This window comes from Lolium perenne, chromosome 1 (genome assembly GCF_019359855.2).
Source record: "Lolium perenne isolate Kyuss_39 chromosome 1, Kyuss_2.0, whole genome shotgun sequence".
Taxonomy (NCBI): domain Eukaryota; kingdom Viridiplantae; phylum Streptophyta; class Magnoliopsida; order Poales; family Poaceae; genus Lolium; species Lolium perenne.
This window is the reverse complement of record NC_067244.2, coordinates 49402604-49427746: the sequence shown is the minus strand read 5'-3', so window position 1 is coordinate 49427746 and position 25143 is coordinate 49402604. Positions and strand designations below refer to the sequence as shown.

The window sequence follows — 25143 nt, the reverse complement described above, 5'->3', positions numbered from 1 at the left end:
TAACTTATTGGAAACCGGTGTGATATCTACACCGATCACAAAAGCCTCAAGACATATTCACTCAGAAGGAGTTGAACATGCGACAAAGAAGATGGATAGAGCTGATAAAAGACTATGACCTCAGTAAATAACTTATTGGAAACCGGTGTGATATCTACACCGATCACAAAAGCCTCAAGACATATTCACTCAGAAGGAGTTGAACATGCGACAAAGAAGATGGATAGAGCTGATAAAAGACTATGACCTCAGTATCCACTATCATCCTGGAAAGATAAACATAGTCGCCGATGCCCTTAGTAGGGAGCCCTGCTCTCTAAATGCCCGTTTGAAGATTGAACAACCAATGTTATACCAAGAGTTTGGTTTAGAACTGGTTAGCCGGCCATGGATTCTTAGCCGCAATGGAGGTTAAGACTACATTGCAGGAACAAATTAAGGAAGCTCAGAAAGACCACGAAAGTATTGAAGGTATCAAACACCGTATGAGCAAGGAGGAAGCGGCTGGATTCTCCATTGACACGGAAGGAATCTTGTGGTATAACGGACGTCTCTGTGTGCCGAGTATCCCAGATCTGAAACAGCTGATTATGGAGGAAGCCCGTGACACTCCTTACTCCATTCATCCTGGTGGAACCAAGATGTACCAATATTTGAAAGAAACCTTTTGGTGGCATGGAATGAAGCGGGACATCGCATCCTTTATCGCTAGATGTGATATCTGCCAGAGAGTTAAGGCAGAACACCAACCCCCCACTGGACTTCTCCAACCTTTGCAGATTCCTGTATGGAAATGGGACGAAGTGGGAATGGACTTTATCACCGGCCTTCCCAGATCAAGTCGCGGACATGATTCAATATGGGTGATAGTTGACCGTCTCAGTAAAGTCGCCCATTTCTTGCCAGTCAAGACCACCGACTATGGAAGGAAATTAGCAGACCTCTATATCTCTCGAATAATTAGTCTTCATGGAGATCCCAAGACCATCGTATCAGACAGAGGCCCTCAATTCACTTCCCATTTCTGGAAGAAGCTTCATGAAGCTATGGGAACAAAGCTATCTTTCAGCACTGCGTACCATCCACAGACAGGAGGACAGACAGAACATGTGAATCAAATTCTAGAAGATATGTTACGCGCTTGTGTTCTAGCCTATGGAACCAAGTGGGAAGACTGTTTACCCTTCGCGGAGTTCTCATATAACAATAGCTATCAAGCTAGTCTTCAGATGGCACCTTTTGAACCCCTTTATGGACGTAAGTGTCGCACCCCTCTCAACTGGTCTGAGACGGGAGAAAGCCAAGTGTTTGGACCTGACGCACTCCAAGAAGCAGAAGAGCAAGTACAACTTATCCGTGACCATTTTAGAGCGGCACAATCTCGCCAGAAGAGCTACGCCAACACTAAGCGTCGAGAAGTGGCTATCAACATCGGAGATTTCGCTTATCTCCGAGTCAGATCGCTCAAGGGAATGCAACGATTCCATGTCAAGGGCAAGCTCGCGCCAAGATATATTGGACCCTTCAAGGTACTAGGCCAACGTGGTGAAGTATCGTACCAGCTGGAGTTGCCCCCTGAATTGTCGGAATTTCATGATATCTTCCATGTCTCCCTACTCCAAAGATGCCTCCTAGTACCTGACAAAACATAAGTGTTCAAGGACATTGACCATCGTTCTATCAACTTGAATCAAGACTTGACCTACTGGGAGAAACCACTTCGCATTCTTGAAGAGACCGTGAGAGTTACCCGCAGAAGGAAGATCAAAATTTTCAAGGTTCAGTGGAGTAACCACTCCGAAGAGGAAGATACCTAGGAACGAGAGGATTATCTCAGAAAGGAGTTCCCTTACCTCTTCAGCTCTTAGCCTCGGAATCTCGGGACGAGATTCTTTTAAGGGGGGAAGGTCTGTCACAACCCATTTTTCCTAACATGGATGTTTTCAAGTCTTGAAAAAATTATAGCCAACAAAAACTTCTATTTCTTGCGACTATGTGTGTGCTTAGGATAGAATCTTGCAAATGGTTTGTGTAGAATTTGGTTTGTGTGCAAAATTCTTCTAAAACCCTAGCACCCAAGTTTGTCACCACTTTGAACCATTAGGTTTTTCACTCCCACTTGATAACTCTCTCACTCACATATGTTTCTTTGAATCCAAAACACTAATGAATCCTAGCCCTAGTCTCCAAAAAAATTACTAAGGTAAGGGGGAAACACTTCCCTCTCTTAATTTGGTGGAGACACCAACCTCAAGTGAACAACACCACCACACCACCTTTCCCTCTCATTTTCTCAACTCATGTGCATTTGCACTTTTCCAAGTTTTTGGCACATGCAACTCCTTTGCATGGCCCCACTTTTTCATCACTGCCTCTCTCTCTCTCTTTCTCTCATTTTTCCAAGGTGAGAGACGTGAGAGGAGACACTTCCCTCTCACTTTCTCTTCTCTCTTTTTCCCTCACTTTTTCTCTCTGGTTTGGGCTGAGGCCATCACCACCTCTCCCACTACCCTGGCCCAGCTCCAACACCCCCTCCCCTCTCTCTTTCGTAGCCCAGAACCACCAGCTTCCCCTCTCACGCCAAAAACCCTAGCCCGCGAGCACACTGGAACGCTCCAGCACGTCAACGCGCGTGGACGCCTCGTGCGATGCGCCATCGCCTCGACTACGCCCCGCCACCTCATCTTCAGGCACCCCCGCCTGGTTTCCCCTCACACACCGCCTCGTCTACCCCGCTGTCCCCTCGTCTGCCGCGCACAGACGATCGCGCCGTCGCCTATTGGGCACGGCCGATCCGCCTATCCCCCTCCTCTCCCCATAAAAATGACCCCTCTGCCCTCGCCGCCCCCTTTCAACCCCTTCCCACTCTCACGCCACTATCTCTTCACCGCTGTAGAGCTGCTCGAGCAGCAGCTCGAGCTGCTGCTGCTTCTCGTTGTCGTCGACGCCGTGGTCACCGCGGGCGTGACGAGCAGGACGCCATCATCTGCAGCCCCTGACCCTTCCCTCGCTCTTTCTCTTCACCCAAGACCGCTGCAGGACGCCTACGCCATCGACACGCCGACACCGCCCATGAAGCAGACGACGCCGAGCGAGGAGGAGCAGCTTCGACTGGACGATGCCAGGACCTCCAAGCACAACGCTGCCACTCCCCCAGCCTCTCTGCACATCGCTAAGCCGCCGCTCTCTTTCTCTATGTCGCCGCGCGCGACGTAGACGTGCCGAGGACGAAGTCCTCAGAGCCGTCAGATATCGATCCCGTGGCTGCATGGGCCATGCACGCCAAGATGGACATGCAGGCCTAGCTCGCCACGAGCCCCTGCCCTCTTTTCTTTTTATTTTCTTCGCCACCTGGAAAATCCCATGGGCCGGCCCATCTCTGCGCACTGGCACGGCCCAAATCAGTTCCCACCCATTTAAATCGTTTGAAATATTAAAATCTCTGTTAAAATTGAATTTGTATATGTGAGCCATTTTGTAAATAACTTGAGTTTGGCACATCCGATTTGTATGAAACCAATTGCATTAGAACCAGTGCCACTGATCATGTATTTTTAGGATTTTTATACGATTTTTGGCAGATTAAACTTCTTCTATGTTTTATGCTTAGTCTAACTAATTCCTAAAATTTTAGGTTTAGTATTTTTGGGTGAATCCAATTATGTTGATCTTGTCTCAGTACTGGCAATCTAGGAAAAATATTTTTAATTTCCGTTCATGCATATTGGTCACTGTTAGTAAATGTATGTGTGTCACATGCAATGATAGATTTTAAAACTCCTTTGACTTTATTCAAAATCTTGACACCACTTTGTTTAAAAATAGCCAACCTATGTTTTGTTAGTGCCAAACAAACATCCCTGCATATTTTATCTTGTTTTATTTAAACACTTGGTTCTTGAGTTATGTATTGATTGTATGTATTATTTAAACCCTTGACGCTGGGTTGCGCTCTGGAGGAGGCAATACACTGTAGTTTCCTACAGCTGGACGATTACTGAGGGTCTTCCGCCGTAGCGCCGGAGACATGCTCAAATAAGGAGGTGTGATGCCGGGATGCCGGGAAGGTCAAGCCCGCAGGGAAAGACTCATGCCAGTGGAGATGAGCGAAAGACTAATATTGGTTATCCGAGACTCGCATACTTTTGTATGACGATCCGGGGATGATCCCGGCGGATTTACCAGGTCTCGTGGGGAAAGTGTGCAAATTCTGCAGAGTACCAATCTATTCGAATAGCCGCGTCCGCGGTCATGGATGAGTTGAAATGGCCATACTTAACTGGGGCCAGTTTTGTTTTAGAAATGTTTTACAAAAGAAGTAAAGAGAATGTTGTTCTTGAAGTACCAGAAGGGTATGGGAAGTGATGAGGACCATATGGAGATGGTCGGGAAAATAAATAAAACGGGCTACTCCCATCCTAGTGCTTTATGTTGTGGAACTCTTTTGAAGTATCCTCTTCAACAAAGATATAGAGATGTCATAGGATATCTTTTGAAGTATGTTCTTCAACAAAGATATAGAGATGTCATAGGATATCTTTTGAAGTATCTTCTTGAACAAAGACACAGCGATGTCATAGCAAACTCCTTAGTGTCCCCTTCAACTGCGAAGTTGGGATGCTATATCCACAAGAGAAATTGATTCTCTTCCTCATGCTATATCCACAAGAGAAACTATTCTTCCCCTCTTGTCTTCTTAAGTTAGCGTTTGTTAGCACCTCCTTGATGGTTTGCGAGTATAATTCCAAATGTACTGACGGCTCTGTCCCTGACTATTAACTTGGCCAGACTATGAGGAGGAGTATGAAGATGAAGGAGGTTACCAAGACGATTATGCTTGACTTGGGCCCGATGCTGTTGATGTGTATCCGCTGCATGTTTGTGATGAATTTGCCCGAAGTGGCGTTTATGTAAGACTGGATCATGTGACCCGTTTATTGTAAAACTTATTTATTCGATACTTTGTAATGGATGATGTAACTCTTGATATTCAGTTCGGTTACGTGCTCACGGCATACTGATCATGGGATCGTGAGTTGAATGCATAACAGGGTATTTCGGACAGCTAGTCCGGGGTCCCCACATGGACATTGTCTTCGCTCCGGAAAAATAAGAAATTTGGTTTTTGTTTCCTGCAATTCCGAGAATATTTCCTGTACAACATTTTTGAAATACAAAAACAGCAGAAAACAGGGAACTGACACTGTGGCATCTTGTTAATAGGTTATTGCCGGAAAATGCATAAAAGTGCCACAAAATGTAAACAAAACATACATCAATTGGTGTACAACAAGCATGGAGCATCAAAAATTATAGATATGTTTGCAACGTATCACCGCCGCGCAACCCAGGCGGTGGGATATTTATCTGCGAGATGCGCCATCAAGCCGGAGCTCCAAATGTCGCTTGACACTGCACTCGCCTTGTCGAAGGCAGAGTGGGAGAAGGAGGAGGCAGAGCACGAGCAGCTGCTCGAGCAGGAAGTGCGGCACCGTGCCCGCCGCGTCGTCGTCCTCGATGACAGCGACGATGATGGGGGAGAGCCGTCGCCTCCGCCTCGACGCGCCGGGGCCCAGGCTAGGGCAGCAGCCACCAGCCGCACGCAACGCCACCGAAGGACGACGACGGCTCCGACGACAACATCGGCGACTACATGGTGTTCTATCGCCATTTCGACATATAGGTGCTGGGTTTTTTCGTTTTTATTTATCGTGTGTACGTCGAATTCATTTATATGTAAGAATTCGACGAAAAAACTTCGAACTCACATATGTACAAATTTAGCCAATTTCATTGTGTTTTTCCAAATTTCGTCCGCATTTCAAATTATCGCTGGGTTGCCCTGGGCTCCGCCGCTAAAAAACTGGACCTCCCCAGACCAAAAATTTCATCCATCCGACGCTAAATAGCGCCGGATTTCGGCCTAGGAAGCGCCAACGATTGGAGATGGTCTAAGTAAGTAGGAGTCTACAAATTACAAATACGCCGAGGGGGTTTCTGGCCCTTGGAACAGGATCCAATGGCTAGGAACAGAAAATTTCAGATTTTCAGTGCCTCATTTTCACCTAATTTCTGTGTTTACCCCATCGTCTTCACATGGTTCTACTGCCGGACACGACATAACTGCGTCGCTGATGGCGACCGACTCCTTTATATTAGCGCCCAGTGCGGCCTCCGAACAAACGAACGCAGCCAGCGGCTCGGCGAGCGGAAGAGAGAGAGAGAGAGGACGAGGATCTGAGGAAGCTGCGCGAAGCGAAAGGGAGTGCCAATGGCGAAGGGAAGGACGGAGATGCAGGTCGGACCCGACGGCGTCGCCGTCATCGCCATCGCCAACCCGCCCGTCAACGCCCTCTCCGTGGACGGTGAACCGATCCCTTCTTCGTCTCCTCCTTTTTCCTGTAACCTTTGCCCACTTCAGTTTATTAGTAGTTATATACACCTAAGTTCTAGCCTGTCTGCTAGTGCTACATGCCATTGTGCAATGTCCTTGGGGATAAATTCTTAGGTATATTTGGCCTATGTCCTTGGGGATAAATTCTTAGCTATCTTACTTGACCTCTTGCTGCCGAGTAGTTGAGGATGACTTCATAGACTGGTGGCCGCAATGCGCAACGGTACTTCTTGGTCATCATGCTCGCGGTCTAGTGGATCTTGAAATTTTTTCTCACAACGCGGCCGTCTTCGACAACGCTTGGCCCTCCACAGCTACCCTGCTTGACACAATTAAGGCTGAGGCACATTCGTGGGCAAACACAAGGACTGGGATTCAGTGACTTGCCCAAAGCCAGTCACGTTGTAACTGGCCTCTCCCATCCACCTTCCATTTCCCATCCAACGGTGTAGGACAACCTGACCATATAACTTGCTAATATATGAGCTAACTAGCACAATGCCCACGCGTTGCTGCGAAAGAGCAAAAAACTATTGACTAAAAAAATAATTAGTCACTACTCGATGAGCGCCAGTTGTCCAATCATTAAAATTTTAGAGGCAAAAACTTTACTTGCACCATTGTTATAGGGTAAATTTAGATAAAAATGCTAGAAATATCCTAAATAATAGCGCTAATTCACCCACAGTCAAAGATCATTCACATGCACATGCTCACAGATCATGGATTAAATTCATGCACTTTGAAGTAGATGATAGTAATAAAAATGACAATTATTATCACTGTGTTGATCGCCAAAACCCACCGGCGGGCAGCGGCCTGTCAACACGGTAGAGCCGGGAAGAGCCTAGAGCTGCGGCTGGCTGAGACCCCTCCGAGCGACGGCCCGCAATGCTCTTCTGGTCACACGCGGCGATGCGAAGTGCAAGGGCGTGCCACCTGACCTATACCCGGTCAGGAAGGTGATGGGGATGCCTCGCTTAGTTCCTGCATGGCATACACGTAAACATTAAATACGAGCCTCGATCGGCTCTCAGGTTATCCTGTGAATCGGCTCAAAGAGCCGATCCACCCATGATTCGTACGGGGTGCACGAATACTTGGTGATCCTGCTTGATCAAGATAAAGCTAATGAGATCTATGACGATTTAGGGTTTTCACCGCATAATCGGATCATCCTACTACAGGTTGGGCCTCGCGGCCACGCACGGTGCTCATAAGCCGATCCTAAACAAGGCCAAAGAACCAACAATGAAGTTGATCCGCGGAACATCCTGTTTAGGACTTGCGAACGCCACCCTACGTGCCACTGGATCCTCCCCCCCTTTGTAAGGCCTAACTATTGCAGATATTAAACTAATCCTTGCATAACAAGGAGCAATCGTAACGGATCAGATCTACTAGATGATGAACAAGCAGGGTGCCGCCCCCACGCCTGAGATAGGCGTGAGGGCGGCTAGACATGCAAGGGTTGCACTACGTAAGCATGTTTATACGAAGAGCTATGCTAACCCTAACACATCTATGATAACTACGTTGCGCGTCATAAAAGACGCTTCAGTACGCGCAACGCATGAACAACGTGGAGCTTGTGCTGCCTAGATCGCAAGATGCGATCTAGGCAGCATGTCGCTTACCTGATTGAAACCCTCGAGACGAAGGAGTTGGCGGTGCGCCGAGATTGGTTTGTTTTGGGGTGAACGTTGTGTTGTTGTTTATTCCATAAACCCTAGATACATATTTATAGTCCAGCGGACTTTCTAACGTGGGAATATCCCACCGTGTGCGATACAAACTCTAAATCTTGATCTAAGATATAACCTACTATAATTAAAGATACACGGGCAAACTAGCCCAAATTCTCCGTGCAAGGCCGCTTCAGAGATCTTCCACGTGTAGTCTTCTAAGCCCATCTCTCTTACGGCCCACCTCTGGATTTGTCCAAAATCTGGTGATAACACATGCCCCCCTGGTTTTGGAAATAATTTTTCCAAAATCATTAAGCGTTCCTCCGTCGGGTCATGTCGTGGCAGAGCAGAACCATTTGCAGCCTCCGTCATCATTATGCCCTGTCCTTTCAGCTTCTTTGCAAAATTTGACAGCTCTGACATTACCCCTTCGGAAACTATGATGGCAGTAATTCCCACCAGGTTTCTCATTATTTAACCGTGCCGACTGAATAATTATCTTTATCCCCTTCCTCTGTTCCAGCCATCGGCACTCCAAAAAACCCTTCTGCGCACCATGTCCTCTTCTTCCTCTGCCTCGTCGGGACTTTCCTTCGAGTCCTCTTCTCCCGAGCCGATGCCAGCACCGAGCCCACAAGAAGTCCATGCGGCCAACATCCGCCGCGCCATTGAGGCCGGGGAGGAGTCAGACCATGACTTCTCCATCTGGTCCGAGGACGACCAATCCTCGACGGACGGGGAGAGCGACCTCCGCTTCCTCGCCAACGGGGAATCGGAAGAGGAGAGCGATGACGATCGCTTCTCCTGGGATGACTTTACCTCCTCCGAGGTGAAGGAAGAGGAAGAGGAAGAGGAGGACGACGACGACAGCCTCTCCGACGAGCCGCCGGCCAAGCGCCATTGCCCCTGGCCAGGGAATCTCAGTGATTATGATAGCGACGACGACGACGACGACGTGGAGGACGAGGACAACGAAGGTCCTGCCGGCGGCCGCTACAGCAGCGACGACGAGCTCGCCGGGAGCAGCGCCGACAGCGCTGACGATGGCGACGACGAGGGCAGTGACGGCCCGTAGAATAGGTCCTCTAGAATAGGATCAGCAACAGTAGACGGGGCAATGTATCCCCTTAGTACTCCCTTTTGAGAGCAATCAGCTCTTCTATGTAAGAAATCTGGTTTATCAATGAAGAACTTTTCCCCATTTTGAGTTTGCCGATTTCTTCGGAGTTTAATCGAGCCGATTCCCTCTTCCGCTGACCCTGCCGATCGTCACTTAGCCAACGCCCAACGAGCCGATAACAACACACCAGAATCTCAATGCCCCACCCCTTTGAGCTCTGGCGGACAACTATGCAAATCGTCGTTCTCACGAGAGCCCCAGAATTGCTGCCGAAAACGACTTGATCCTGAAGTCGATACCACTGGGTTTTCAGCCTGATGAAATCTCAATCGGCTTCTTAAGAACGGCAAACTCTGCGCCATCAGTTGCCCCCCGAGCCTTCATCAAGGCGAGCATATCAGTGGACTGACCAAATGTGTCGCCATCGGCCTCCGAATCGTAACGCAGAATCAGCCGATTCCATCAACATCGGCTCTCTGAAGAACTTCCAGGGCGAGCTGCCCCCCGAGCTTTCATCAAGGCAAGAATACCGGCAAGGATGCATAAGTCGTTGATCAGCTTTCTTTCTACTGATCATCGACGTTGATGTAAACCCTTGAGCACATAGCCAGTAGGTCTTGGTCCTGTGCAACTGTACTAAAGTCGATGGCTGCGCATCGGCTTTGCTTATGAAATTTTTTTTTATTTGGCCGATTTTTCCTTAACCGGCCCCCAATGTTCCACTGCACGCATGTCTGCACATGTTTATCTGCATATGTTTATCTGACTATATGCCCCCCGAGCCGAATCTGCTGAATGACTGCAGATATCGGCTTTCTTGGTTAGTCAGGGCACTGTACTTGCACGTCGGCTTCGCAAAGACTTATGCTGACTTTCATCTGCCGACGTGGCCACTGCCCAGTAGATCGTTGCTGACCACAAACAGAATATGTGCAGAAGATAATTTTGGCCGATTGCTGGAATCGGCCTCCACCTTGCTCGTTCGATGAAGGTTTTGTAATGTCCCTCCATAAACTTTTGGGGCCGATCACAAGGATCAGCCTCGCACGGTTTGCTCATTGGTTTAATCTTGCTACTCGGTTAGGCTGGATAAAACCAACCCAACCTCTGACTTGACGCGCCTGCTGTCGTCCACCTTAAGTGCATCGTATAATCGTGGAACACTAAGCTCCGTCGGCAAGACAAGCACCATGTTTGTGCCAGCCGATGTTTCATCATCGGCTTTCTTTTGCTTGGGACGCCACTCCATTCTTCGTGGACGACCCTCTTCATACAGGGCTCGCTGAACCTTTGCGGCCAGATCAGGCCGTGCCTTCCTTAGCGTATGCAGGTATAACCTTTCGGCTTCCTCCAGGCCGCGCAAACGTTGAACCCTGCGCTTTTGTGAACGGCTGAGTCCGTCAGGGCACCACCTCGGACGGTGGCACCTGTCTTCTTCTTCTTCTAGTCCTTCGTCTTCGGAATCCTCAAGATCTGCCCAACGAAGTGACTCAGCACGTTTGCTTGGTGGTGGGAGAGGCCCTAAGCGCTCAAACACAGACACGTTGGCTGCCTCCTTCTTCTTCTTGTTGCATTCTGGGCAATTGCCGATTGTGGGCAATCGGCTCATTCCTGAATCCCAGCAGTGTCTGAAGAAAGGGCAGTCCCAGTGTCTGGCGTTGTCATCTTGCCCCCTTGATGTGTCCGTGGCACGGCGCTCGTGCTCCTCCTCATAGCGATCCTGCCGACGATGTCTTCTGGCTTCTCTAGCCAGACGATCTCCTTCATCATCATAGTTGTACCGTCGGCGTTGGTCATACTGTCTCACATATTTGTTGAGGAGGTGATCGGGAGAGAGGTCGTTGATATCTTATGTTCTTCACTTCTCCCTCTGTAACGTAGCGCTTGCCATCATGATGGAGCCGATCGCGTGGAGCGGCCTCCTCTGTATCCTTGCTATGAGAGCAGCTGCCCTCATCTCCATCTTTGCCAGAGTGGTTCCCAAGTCCTACCATGTTGATGCTGAACGTGGGACCTGGCTGGCAACTCTCAGGGTAGATGACTTCTACCATGTTAACGGCGGGGAAGGGCTGGGTGTCTACCTTCATGGCGTACTGGTTGAAAATTAAACGCCCCTTCTCTATCGCCGCTTGGATGTGCTGACGCCACACCCTGCAGTCGTTGGTGGCATGTGAAAGCGAGTTGTGGAATTTGCAGTACGGCTTTCCGTTTAGCTCTTGCGCCGTGGGGAACTTGAGACCTTCAGGAATCGTCAATCGTTTCTCCTTGAGCAGGAGGTCGAAGATTTGTTCGGTCTTGGTCACGTCAAAATCAAATCCCCCGGGCGGCCCCGGTGGCTTTACCCATTTGGCAGGACACGGGGGTTCCTCCCCGAGTCCATTCAGCCACCGCTACTTCTTGGTCTCCCGCAGCACTTCACCTTCCTCTCGTATCGACCATGACTACGCACGCTTGAACTTGTCTTGGTACAGGTCTGGGTGGCGTTGTTCATATGCTGATAGTTTCGAACCATGTGCGCCCGAGGGATAATCGTTTGGGAGGCCATGTCCTTGAGCTGTGTTGCAAGGCCAGCCACCGCCAACTCGATCGCTTCCTTTTCAGCTTATACGAACCGAATAACATCGGTTCCTAAGATTCCCGAAGCGCTGGATGTATTCTGTCACCGTTTCTCCGCGCTTCGACGTAATTGTGCTAGATCGGCAATGCTAGACTCGGAAGCTTCGAATGATATTGCATATGGAACTGTTCTTCCAATTGCTTCCAAGATCGGATGGAGTTTGCTTGGCAAAGAGGTATACCATCCAAAAGCCGATCCCGTGAGGGACCGTGAAAAGAGCCTCACACGTAGCTGATCCGACACCGAAGCCGGTCCTAGTTGCGCCAAATATCGGCCGATGTGCTCGATGGAGCTGGAGCCATCCGATCCACCGAATTTGGAGAAGTCGGGAGCCGATATTTAGGTGGCAGCGGGATCATCTCGTACTCGTCGGGGTACGGCTTAGAATAGCCGATTGCCCTCCTTTTCGACATAATGCCGAACTGGTCTCTCGCATGGTACCGATCTGATCCGCCGTCTTGCCGCGGGAGATGCACTCGAAGATTCGCCGGGGTGGCGTACTTAGCCAGCCATGTTTGCTTTTCCAGCTCTGAGCCAACCGCAGGAGCTGGGCTCGGAGTTTCGTCGGGGTGGCGTACTTAGTTAGCCACGTCGCTTCTCAAGCTCGTCGCCGACGTCCCTCCCGTCTGCGCCGGAGTCCCCGACGTTGTGGCCTGGTTTGAGAGTGCCCAGTTGCCACAATCCGCACATACGTGCACGCGTATCCTTGAGGGATCTCCTTAGGCGCCTCAGCCAAGAACTCGGTAGTCACTAGGGTCACCACCGATCTTGTAGACGACGAATGCCGGTGTAGCCGGCACTTCAGTGGTGCTGCCAACGCATATGGCAGCGGTGGACGGGACTGGAGTGGCAACTCTCCTTGGTGTGTCCCGAGAGCTGGTCCCGACGGCGAGTACCGGTGGCTCATGATCTCCTGGATCACGCGCAGAGCGAGACGCTCCAACACGTTGACCAAGTTTTCGAGTGGCGGTGTAGCGAGTGAGCCACCAAGTAGTTGATCTCCTCGCCGCAGGCCCTGGTGCGTTCCTCCGACGGGGCAGAGAGATCTATCCCATCGAGTGCACCTTGTGGTGAGAACCCCTTCCATCTGATGCCATGGGTACGGGTTCTCTGAAAAGAGCCGATGAGGTCGGCTTCGAGGGTGGCCTTGATCTCGTCATGTTTCTTCTTGAGCTCAGCAGCAGCTCCTCGTAGGTGACCGGCGTGCCGTCCGTCGCCATCTCAGTATGTAGATGGCGATGTGGTTGATGTAGACGATTGTCCCACCGGGCGTGCCGTAATGTGTTGATCGCCAAAACCCACCGGCGGGCAGCGGCTGTCAACACGGTAGAGCCGGGAAGAGCCTAGAGCTGCGGCCGGCCGAGACCCCCCCGACCCACGGCCCGCCATCCTCTTCAGCGCACACGCGGCGACGCGAAGTGCAAGGGCGTGCCACCCGACCTAGACCCGGTCAGGAAGGTGATGGGGATGCCTCGCTTAGTTCCCGCATGGCATACACGTAAACATTAAATACGAGCCTCGATCGGCTCTCAGGTTATCCTGTGAATCGGCTCAAAGAGCCGATCCACCCATGATTCGTACGGGGTGCACGAATACTTGGTGATCCTGCTTGATCAAGATAAAGCTAATGAGATCTACGACGATTTAGGGTTTTCACCGCATAATCGGATCATCCTACTCCAGGTTGGGCCTCGCGGCCACGCACGGTGCTCATAAGCCGATCCTAAACAAGGCCAAAGAACCAACAATGAAGTTGATCCGCGGAACATCCTGTTTAGGACTTGCGAACGCCACCCTACGTGCCACTGGATCCTCCCCCCCTTTGTAAGGCCTAACTATTGCAGATATTAAACTAATCCTTGCATAACAAGGAGCAATCGTAACGGATCAGATCTACTAGATGATGAACAAGCAGGGTGCCGCCCCCACGCCTGAGATAGGCGTGAGGGCGGCTAGACATGCAAGGGTTGCACTACGTAAGCATGTTTATACGAAGAGCTATGCTAACCCTAACACATCTATGATAACTACGTTGCGCGCCATAAAAGACGCTTCAGTACGCGCAACGCATGAACAACGTGGAGCTTGTGCTGCCTAGATCGCAAGATGCGATCTAGGCAGCATGTCGCTTACCTGATTGAAACCCTCGAGACGAAGGAGTTGGCGGTGCGCCGAGATTGGTTTGTTTTGGGGTGAACGTTGTGTTGTTGTTTATTCCATAAACCCTAGATACATATTTATAGTCCAAATGGACTTTCTAACGTGGGAATATCCCACCGTGTGCGATACAAACTCTAAATCTTGATCTAAGATATAACCTACTATAATTAAAGATACACGGGCAAACTAGCCCAAATTCTCCGTGCAAGGCCGCTTCAGAGATCTTCCACGTGTAGTCTTCTAAGCCCATCTCTCTTACGGCCCACCTCTGGATTTGTCCAAAATCTGGTGATAACACACTGAGGGCATGAAATTAATTCAGAGCAAAATAGGGCAGCAACGGCATATATACTCAGACAGCAACAACTATGCAATTTCTTAGATGTTCCAACCCGCACCATAGCTTTAGAAATATTGTTTGTCATTTCTCTTAATAAAAAGAAGAAACATGCATGCAGTTAACAATCAACAAAGCAGCAACCAAACAGCCGAAAACTCTGAAGGCAGCCCGAGCTTGGGTGCTCCTTTTATCGAATCCCTATCAGACTATCCGTTTCATAAACCTACGTCATAACACGTTGTGTATAATTTTGTATAGACAGCCTGATGAAATACAGAGCCTGGATAGCCCCAACCACCTCACTCGTATGCATCATAGAACATGGAGGTCGAAAAGCAGTCAGGCCCATTCTATTTCCTCTTCTCTCTCAACTCTAATCCCGTGTCGAAGCGCATCTCGATCCCCACCGGCCACCGCCTCCGCTCTGGCCGGCCCCGCCGCGACTCCCCGACCGACGGCGCCACCAGCCGCCGCCGCCCTGACGAGGTCGCGGTTGCTATCGGCGTCTCCCTGCTAGGCCCTCTCCCCGCGGCCAGAGGAGCTCGTGGTTGTGCGCGTGAGGCTCGCTCGGTCCGTGCCCATGGCTGTGGTGCGCGCCCCCACGTCGTCCGCATCAGGTGCTAACAGGGACGGAGCAGGTCGGCGCTGCTGTCTTGGATAACCTGACCCCATTCCAGTAGAGGTGACACCATAGCACTCTTTGTGGAGCTTCGTCCCTGGCTGCTAGGTAATCAGTACATGATGCACTAGCTAATCTATGCATTATCTGCTAGCTCTTTGGGTGATGCTCTTTTTCTGTTATCTGGTAAAATGTTGTACTAGTACGCATAATTAGAATTTGCTAGCTGTATGTGATTCAGTGCAAATTTTGATTGCAATTGTTTCAGATATTCTGATTTCAGCAGAATAGGAAATTATAGAGTCTATGACATGTAGACCCCCTTTGTTATTGACTAAACAAACGGACAAGTTTTTGTCCAAATAGGTCTGCCGGTTGTGCAGACTCTTGTCCAGGGCGACCCATTTTGGACAATAATGGACATTTTTGTGTCCGAAATAGGTCTCCCCATTGAAGATGCCTTTAGATTATAACTAACTTCTAGTTGAATAACTCCCTCACTGTAAACATTGCCGAAATTATTGATATATACCCCTTTTATTTTTGTTGACCTGAATATTACGTTTGAGTCTAAACTCGTACTCTACGAACTAACAATCACTACAGTTCCTCACACAAATAGACAATCTTATAAGATAACCCGGACACCGTCCAGTTGTAATTAAGCACCTGCATATAGAACTTCTCGCCATTGTCAAAAAATCTAGTTTATTTACTGTCGCTAGCCCACCTACAATTACCACAACTACCCTAATTTAGCATATAAATAATTTATGCATCCAGTTTCACACACCTCTATTTACTAGCTATGCGAGATTATTTTCATACCTCTCCAAATTACTGGAAGTTCTTGCAGAAATGTGAGTGTTGCACATTGTATATTTGTTGTTAATTATCTCTCAAGTAAACATAACTTTTAATTGATCCACGATTTTCATTTCGTCAAGTCATGGATCATACATGAGTACCCTAGATTAGTAGACATTCTTGGAATTGTTATCAGGAACTGTTAATTGGAACCACCCAATGGATCACAAGAACTGTTAATTGGAACCACCCAATGGATCACAAGCTTTTCTCTTGTATAATCAGGCGAATAATGCAGATCAACATCACAGAATGCATCATGGCATGGATTTCTCATTTGAGCTGTCATCTTGAACCATAATTTGCGGTAAATCTATCCCATTCGCACCATTTTTAGCTTACATATCTAGCACTATAACCCAATTAGTTAGGAAATTACACCACATTACTTATTAACGTCATTAACCATAATCCATCATCTAATCACAGGTAGATGTGGTGGCAGTAATGAATTACTCAAATATTGCATCTATCCCAAACCAATTTGTCAAACAGGGGTTTACCGTAAACTCTTGCTGGCTGGTGAGTTGCACTACACTATAATGTTATATATTACCAATTAATCAGTACACAAATGCATTTATTTATGTTACTAATGCACACATACCTTCCCACAAATCCAAAATAATTTAGATTATAAAACACTTCTCCATGTTGTTCCACACTCCTTTACTTCTACTTGACAGCTTGTACAATTTTTCTTTTGAAACGCCGAAGAAAATAATTCATGTCATGGACCCTACCACTGGATCTTGAGGATTAAACGCAACAAAGAAGCTAAAACTAACTGCAAATTTAATCCAAAAAGATTTATTTGAATGCATCTAGAAATATTTCGCTGACTGGCAAGTCGATAAATTCAACTTGTCAAAGCGATTCCCTATACTAGTACACCCATTACAGGAGGTTATCATTTTACGCTGCTTGAACGTTCCTCCTTATTTCCTATGTAAATATTGTAGTAACAAGAATATGCGTGATGCCACGACTGTATTCAAATGTTTTTTACAGTGATGAATCCGATATCTGCACATCTTTCTTTGTGAAAAACTGGTGTCTAAGACTTGAAATTAGCAGTTTGCAAGGTCTTACCTTTATATGATTTCTATGGTTATCAATTTCTTTTATATATTTATCCAGCCTGAAAAAAAAAGTAGCTACCAATCTTGGCTGTTGCTGTGGGGTTCCACAACATAGCTGACAAGTTATTTTACTTGCAACATATCACAGGATAATATTGATAACCACGGATGAATGATATTACACAAAGTAATGATGATGCAAGGGAGCGCATCCAGTTTTGCTGAAGATCGCCTCCACGCTGCTAACATTGAACTTACCATGTTGGATTAAGCAATGCTGCCACACTTGTGTAGATGCCCGAACATGTAAATTATGTCTAAATCCATTAGTAGTATATCAAAACTCCAAGATCCCCAGAGCCTGCAATCTTTACGTTCACTGCTGGACAATCTCATCTAAATCAAAGACATCCATGTTCAACTGTTTTACATTTTTTTCTGCTAACACCAGTAAGAAGACTTACATGGATCTGAACAAAACTACACAGATGGATAACCATTCGCAACATCATAGCTTTTCTGGTGCTTACACTGGAAATTTATAAAGAATTTTCAGTACGAAATATCTTGTATTATGTCCTTGATTCGATAAAAATAATTAGACATGCCTTAAGAGCATCTTCAGCTGGGTCTCCCAAACGCATCCGGATCGAGCATTTGGGGGACGTGTTTCATTCGTGTCACGTTTGGGGGACGTCGCTTCCCAGCCGTGTCCTCCAAACGCCGCCCTCAAACTTTAAAATACTTTTTTTATTTAGTATATAGAAGAAGTGTCCTCCGGTGGCGCTTCCTGCTCGTCACCTCTTCCGAAGAGGCGATGTCGTCCGATGCGACGCATCGGAGGAACTTGTGTCCTCCTCGTCGTCGACGGAGCTCGTCGGCTGCGCCTTCTGCTTCGCTTTCGCCTCCACCTTCGCCCGGGCCGCCGCCGCCTCCTCAACCTCTTCCTCCTCCTCAGCCTCGGCCCGGCGGCGGGGAATCATCGTTGCCTCATGGAAGCCCGGAGAGGTCGCTCATCGTGAGAAGCTTGGATGAATGGCGATCGATTGAAGATCCGAAAGCGCCTACGTACGGGTCTTATTGAGCGTGGATGACCGGCGGCACAAATATCAAAGAGACCGGCGGTTGCTCTTCCGCAGAGTACGCGCTCCATTCAGCAGGTTCGCGCGTCGATCAACGCGGTTGCCAATGCGACGGTTCCACTTCCCGGCTATTGCATCGTCCCTAGGTAGGCGGCGGTTGAGCGTCCGTCCGTGAGTCGCTGACGCGTCGGTCCCGCCACGCCTCGCCTCTCTTTTCATTGTGTCTGGCGTGCCCGGAGCGTCCCCTGTGGGGCGGGGATGGCCTCGGGGCGCCGGACACCGTATCGGGCCGCGCCGAACAAAAAGCGACTTTGGGGGACGCGGTTGGGAACGTTTTTTTGTCCGACGCGTCCCAAATCCCTTTGGGGGACGGTTTGAGGAACGCGACTGGAGATGCTCTAACTTTGTCTAAATTTGGTGTCTTAACTTTGTCTCAAAATTTAGACAAAATTAAGACATATTTCATGCGACAGAGGGAGTAACAAAAATCCAGATCTAGAAGCATGAATAGTGTCCCTTTTGAATGTTCAAAAAATTGTCCAATTTGTCTTTTTTGCTGTATCTACAATACTAGGTATTTCACATTAAAAATTTGCACGCTGGTACTGTATATAGTTGAAATTTTTGGAAGTTTTCAAATTTTTCAAAGAGCCCGGGCTCTAATTAGCACTTTTCACCTTCCCAACCTCGTACTGTACCTGTTTAGACTAATACACATTGCACGGCTGGCACATGAAAAACCTCTGTTTACTAATGAACGAATGAAAAATGGTCCATGATGTTCCACAACTCCAATGGTTTGCCTGTGCGGTACAGGTTCTCATCGGCGGAAATTTATTTTTCTACAGCGTACCAACTGTCCTTATTAAAGTTTGTACTACCAGACTAGACCAAGAAGACGTGTATTGCAATTTCAACACACCGTATATCATTAGAAAATGGGCAGCATTGATTGCTTGGCGATTAACCACAGCCACTCACCAGCCGAGTGCACCCAAGCCCGGGCGTACATCGTCCGCTCTCCCAAACAGCTAGCTATTGTTGTGTCGACCTACACTAATTATATGCAACGCATCGACGGCAGCAAAGCACAGATGAAAGCAAGCAAACCAGCAGCAGAAGAAAATCTCTCTCTCCGTCGTTTCAAAATAGCAGCAGAAGAAAAGCGGCGGTCTACATCAAATCCAGCTCCCTGCACGCGGCACGCCCGTGTTGCTCATCCATGTCTCTCCGAAGCCCATCGGCAGACGTGGAGGCCACCAGCGATACCCGCATGGTGGATGATTCTATCACGGTGAGCATGGTCGAGGTGGAGACGGCCGGCGGCGCACGTGTCATGGAGGTGGAGGTCAGCACGCATGGTGTATGTGGTATTGTTGCGGGAGGTTGCTTGCTTCCATCGCGGATCTGGGCGCCGCCGCTTCTGCAAGTCAGTCGGTCACGACCAAAGCGATTACGGGTCTAATAAAACTGCACACCTTGCCACGGTAGAGAAGAGTAAAGATCGTGGGCCGAAGGTGGTTTCCGTGAGCGAGGGTACGGCCCATGGGTGCGAGCGAGCGACGTGAATCGGTTTTCAGGCGCTAGCGACGAGACGACGTACCACGGTCGTTTAGGAATTTAATAGTAAAGATTAGCTATGCGTACATGGTTTTACCCGCAAAAAAAAAAGATAATCTGCAACATTACATGTGAACCATTCACATCCTTTTACCACTAATTAAACACACCCACACTAGCTAACTATCCTAACTTGATCCGTAGTCAATTAATCAGCACAGGTTGCCAATATAGAATAGGGTAGGAGGTGTGCGACGCTACGGATGAGGCCTTCCCCAGCTGCTCCCGTAATGTTTTTTTGCATTCGGGAGAAAAAAAGCAGGATACTAATTGTTGATCATTTAGATGCAAATTATTATATCAAGCAGATTAACAAGTTCTTACAATAATTCTGTTTCTTAAAAGTTAACTATTGATTTTCTTTGTCTAAGATATTTCTCGTGATATATTTTCAGTGTTGTATAGCTTGAATGGCCACTATGAAGAAGCGGTTCGAAGGAATGATGTGAGAGCTATTGTTCTTACAGGTAATAGTCGTTCTTAGATTTCTTGTCCTTTTGTGGATAATATACGCTTTAAAAATCCTGAGAAGAATGCGCATGCCACAATATTGGAGAAAATTTTCTACTCTTTACTCTTTTGCAGTTTCTGTTATCTGAACATATTTTTTTGTGTGAGTTAATTTGCTTTTCCCTTGAAAAAAATCAGGAAAGGGAGGGATATTTTCTGCTGGACTCGATTTAAGTGCCTTTGGTGATATTCAGAGAAACAAATGTGCGATTAGCCCTCATTGAGCAATTTTCTGTCAAGACCATTTTATTATGTATCTGCATAGCTAAGCTCACACTGATGTGCAAAATTTATATTTCTAATAGCGGAGCAGCTAAAGGTTGCCTACACGTGGGTTGATGCCATGACTGATATTCTCGAAGGTATTTGCGCAATTCACCCTCCTCTCATTTTTTTCCGGAATACACAGGTCAACTGCATACCATTATATTAGTAGATCTAACGGTTGCATAACCTATTTTCATGGGTTTTCTCTCCGTCAGATGCTGGGAAGCCGTCAGTGACTGCTATTGATGGCCTTGCTCTTGGTGCAGGATTAGAAATTTCCATGGTGCAGAGTTTACCTACTTGCTTTGTTCTTCTCGTTATCAGCTAAATTCCAGAATTTATCGAAAAAAAAGCTAAATTCCAGAATGATTAGTTTTACCGAGTTGGGTTTCTTCTATTAGGTATGCCAAGCACGCATTTCAACCCCAAATGCTCAATTAGGCCTCTCAGATTTTCAAATCGGACTAATACCTGGATTTGGAGGTAGTATGACTTCTGTTAAAGAAAGAAAGCTTATATTATGTGCACTTCCTGCCGTACCCGATCCTGTAATTTTCACTGGTAACACCATTACAGCAGTGTCTTTTTGCGGGGACCATTACAGCAGTGTCAGCGGAGAAAGTTGTTGTTTTCTTTGTATGAGCCTAATGAACAAGACTCCAATTTACCATATGCGTCATATGCCAAAATTAAGTTGATTTCCTTCCATTGTTCCTTGTGCCATGCCATGCACTAGATTATGCATTACTGCTATGAAATTATTACCATGGTATTCTACTTTATACGATGTGTTTGATACTAGTCCTACATTTCAGGAACACAGCGACTTCCGCGCCTTGTTGGACTGACAAAAGCACTTGAAATGTTGATGGTACGTTCTCTTACTTCTCTCATTTACCTTGGTTTCTTCTTTCATTTTTCTTATGCATAGCACATTAACTTCTTATTTTGAAAATCATAAAACAAACCCATTTTGACCAGCTCTCAAAGCCAATTAAAGCTGAAGAAGCTCATGAGCTGGGTCTAGTCGACGACGTTGTTTCACCAAATGATTTGTTGAATGTTGCTCGCCGTTGGGCTTTGGATATCTCTGAGTCAAGAAGGCCATGGGTCCGAGCGCTCTACAAATCTGACAAGCTTGAATCCCCTGAGGAGGCCAGAGAGATCCTCAATTTTGCCAGAGTTCAGGCTCGAGAGCAGGCTGCCAATCTTCAGCATCCACTCGTCTGTATCGATGTTATCGAAGAAGGAATAATTTCCGGGCCCCGAGCCGGGCTTCGAAAGGTATGCGGCATTCAACATTTGCCTTGCTGTCTGGCATTTCGCTTGACAAGGAAACTATAAAACTTTAATATTTATCTGAGCTGTCTGCAACACAAATGCAGGAATCCATTGCTTTCCAGGAATTATTTTTCTCAGACACATGCAAAAGCTTGGTCCATGTGTTTTTTTCACAGCGTGCAACGTCAAAGGCAAGGGAGATGGATATATCGCTGTTTTTTCAAAAAAAAAAAACTGTAGTGACCTTTTAATGGTTACAGAACTGTATTTACATTTAGGGATCTTTTATCATAAATACATCAATTGCGCAACAGGTTCCTGGGATCACAGACTTGGGGTTGAAGCCTCAGAAGGTATCTAAAGTTGCCGTTGTTGGCGGTGGACTTATGGGTTCAGGAATCGCAACCGCGCTGATACTGAGCCATTATCATGTCATACTCAAAGAAGTCAATGAGAAATATCTAAGTGAAGGAATTGATAGGATAAAAGGTAGAAGATGAGTTGACCTTATTTACATCCTAGTAACTTCCTATCCAAAATTTCTTGCATCTTGATTTGGACCAGACGAATATAAAGGGGTGTTTAACTGCGTTCCTTTGATCAGGAAACTTGCAGAGTCGTGTAAGTAAAGGGAAAATGACCGAGGAGAAATATGAGAAGACACTCTCACTTCTTACGGGTGTCCTGGATTATGAGAAATTCAAGAACATGGATTTAGTTATTGAGGCAAGTTTTATATCTAATTACCACACAATCTGCTGCGTCAAGCAAAGTAACAGAAGGAGAGAGCCCTACTAAAATATATAGGTTTCTCCATTTTAGTTAACCTAGTTACCCTATGCTGCTTCTTCTCAATATGACAGGCAGTTTCAGAGAATGTGAAGTTGAAGCAGCAGATTTTTGCTGAACTGGAGCGACACTGTCCTTCCCACTGTTTTCTTGCCACGAACACTTCCACCATTGATCTTAACCTAATCGGAGAGAAGACAAATTCCCAAGACCGCATTGTCGGCGCACACTTCTTCACGTAAGGAAATAGTAATCATGTTCAGGCAAAACTCTTTAGTTGTGATTTCTGAACTACTTATGCATATACTCTTTACTTTCCACAGTCCAGCTCATATCGTGCCTCTTCTTGAGATAGTCCGCACCCCTCTTACCTCTCCGCAAGCGGTTCTCACTATGCTGAATGTGGGGAAGAATATCAAGAAGACACCAATAGTGGTCGGAAATTGTACTGGCTTTGCAGTCAAGCGTATGTTCTATCCATACACTCAGGCGGCACTCTTTCTTGTCGACCGTGGAATGGATGTTTACAAGATCGATCAAGCTTGTACCAAATTCGGGATGCCAATAGGCCCATTCAGGTAATTAGGTAACACTACACTGCTCAGATATCTCAGATTGAGATGATTCAAAGGAAATGCTTATTAGTGAGATCGTCAATACCGTTTCACGTGGTTTATGCACTTATTCTAATCAAACCACGTTGAATCACATTCCATTTTCATTTAAGGAGCTTCTTGCAGACTGGCAGATCTGGTTGGCTTTGGTGTTGCTCAAACCACTGGCATGCAGTACCTTGATAACTTTCCGGAGAGGGTCTACAAGTCAATGCTGATTCCTCTCATGATCGGAGACAAAAGGACAGGTAAAATTATTCAGTACATCTTACAGTGTTTCCTTGGTTCCCATCGGTGAGTGTGCCCACCTTGTGTTTCTTTATGTTTAACAGGTGAAGCCTCCGAAAAGGGGTTTTACAAGTATGACAGTAACAGGAAGGCAAACCCTGATCCTGAAATCACGAACTATGTAGTGGAGTCTAGGAGAATGGCAGGAACCACACCTGATCCCGAGGTTTGGTTTCAGTTTCCACTGTTTTACCTCATTCCTTTTTGTTCTTCACTTTTGCGACGTGATGTTTTCTTGAAGATTTGTGAAAGAGAAAATGCTAACATATAATCCCCAGTATACCACAAAAGAAGATTTCTTCATGAGTTTGATGCTGGCTAGATAGTAGATACTGTTTATCGATGGTGAAAGAGGCACGGTAGCTTTCGAATTTACCTGCTGCATTTGGTGAAATCTTACTATTTTCGTGGACTGCATAAGCTAAACTAGTTTTAGTGTTGATGGAAGTTTCAGGGGTGCATACATTTATTTGGACTGAATGGTTCTGTGCACACCATGTTTCAGTTGAACGCAAATTTTTACTAGTTATTCGAAGGAAACACCAATGGCCGTTTCTAATCAGCACGAGTTTTGTAAATGGTGACAGTTGCTGAAGTTGGATGACGGTGCGATACCAGAGATATTGTTCTTCCCGGTTATCAACGAAGCATGCCGTGTCCTGGGCGAGAACATCGCCGTCAAGGCTTCTGACCTTGACATCGCCTCCATATTTGGCATGGGTTTCCCATCATACAGGTGCTGTATCCAAATCATCTGTAATGTTGAACACTTAGATGATTCGCCAAGCTGCGATGAAACCGACTTGTGAAATGCATCCAGGGGTGGCATCATGTACTGGGCGGATTCCATCGGCGCAAGGCGCATCCACACGAAGCTGTCGGAATGGGAGGTGAAGTATGGCCAGTTCTTCAAGCCTTGCAAGTACCTGGCAAAAAGGGCAGCTGGAGGTGTTTCTCTGGTGAGAAGAATGACTTGGCACAGTGCAGTTTGGTTCTTTAGATATTTCAATCCAACTTTTTTCCTGACACTTGCTCATATATACGTGTGAAAATCAAATGAATTTACATTTGCAGAGCGCACCAGCGATGAAGACAATGAACAGGGCCATAGGCAAGCTGTAGATTTTTCTAAAAAACTTTTTGCAGTCGGAAAGGTTCCTACTGCTTTCCATATTAAGAGACAAAAGATGTCTGCAGTTACATGGTTACATATTTACAAAAGATGGGGGTTTGCCTTTGCCCAGAAGTGAAAGAACAACTATCCAAAGAAATCAAAGAGTCTGAGAGAAGTGCAAAATGAAACTATGCAACTCTTTCTTAGTTCTATGGACTAATAGAGCAAAAATTTCCTTGAATCTTCTCTTCCAAGAATCAACATCAGGCTTGACATTATTGAAGAGTAGATTGTTTCTTTCTTTCCAGATACACCATGCTCCACTAATAAAAACCTCCATAAACATTGGATCGTGCCATTGAATTTTTCCTTGTTCAATTATGTTCCCGACAAGATTTACTGAATGGGCAGTGGAAGAGCATGTGTTCTATGGTTTCTTATGGAGGATTGACATGTTAGATGTATATATTTGTCTTTTGTAGTTTCCCCATATGTTAGGGGGCTTTCTGCATATGTGCACCTGTACATGTACTATATATTGTGGTCTTTGGCCCCCTGGTAATACAACAAGCATATTATCATAACATGGTATCAGAGCTAAAATCGATTCTAGTTTCCGGCCGAAGTTGCTTGTTCCCGGCCGAAGTTGCTCCTTGATCTCCTCTTCTCCAGATCCTGCCCGACGCTCTCT

At 46.9% G+C, this 25143-nt stretch overlaps 1 protein-coding gene and 1 long non-coding RNA gene across 3 annotated transcripts; both read left to right on the top strand.

Moving 5' to 3' along the window:
* Positions 1–6136: 6136 nt before the first annotated feature.
* LOC127349247 (glyoxysomal fatty acid beta-oxidation multifunctional protein MFP-a) lies at positions 6137–24693 on the top strand. 2 transcript variants are annotated; one of them, XM_051375009.2, is made up of 18 exons: positions 6137–6365; positions 19985–20056; positions 20238–20303; positions 20405–20461; positions 20582–20649; positions 20768–20849; positions 21182–21237; positions 21348–21650; positions 21752–21838; positions 21962–22136; positions 22252–22377; positions 22515–22674; positions 22760–23014; positions 23177–23298; positions 23383–23504; positions 23926–24074; positions 24159–24297; positions 24413–24693. In XM_051375009.2, the coding sequence occupies exons 1-18, from the start codon at positions 6272–6274 to the stop codon at positions 24458–24460; spliced, it is 2181 nt and encodes a 726-aa protein (XP_051230969.1). In that variant the 5' UTR covers positions 6137–6271; the 3' UTR covers positions 24461–24693. The 2 variants fall into 2 exon arrangements, with proteins under 2 accessions (XP_051230969.1, XP_051230983.1); XM_051375023.2 differs by lacking the exons at positions 6137–6365; positions 19985–20056 and having other exon boundaries at positions 20413–20461.
* On the top strand, positions 14272–17350 carry LOC139837629 (uncharacterized). Its single transcript, XR_011754205.1, has 4 exons — positions 14272–15046; positions 16031–16112; positions 16235–16327; positions 17036–17350. It is a non-coding gene; the product is annotated as an uncharacterized lncRNA (long non-coding RNA).
* Positions 24694–25143: the final 450 nt, after the last annotated feature.

Bases quoted from the DNA above. Each gene is read 5' to 3' on its own strand.
- LOC127349247 (XM_051375009.2), top strand. From the start codon at position 6,272: ATGGCGAAGGGAAGGACGGAGATGCAGGTCGGACCCGACGGCGTCGCC. The intron at 20,304-20,404 runs GTGCGATTAGCC...TATTTCTAATAG, and splicing joins TGATATTCAGAGAAACAAAT to CGGAGCAGCTAAAGGTTGCC. The intron at 22,675-22,759 runs GTAAGGAAATAG...TACTTTCCACAG, and splicing joins GTCGGCGCACACTTCTTCAC to TCCAGCTCATATCGTGCCTC.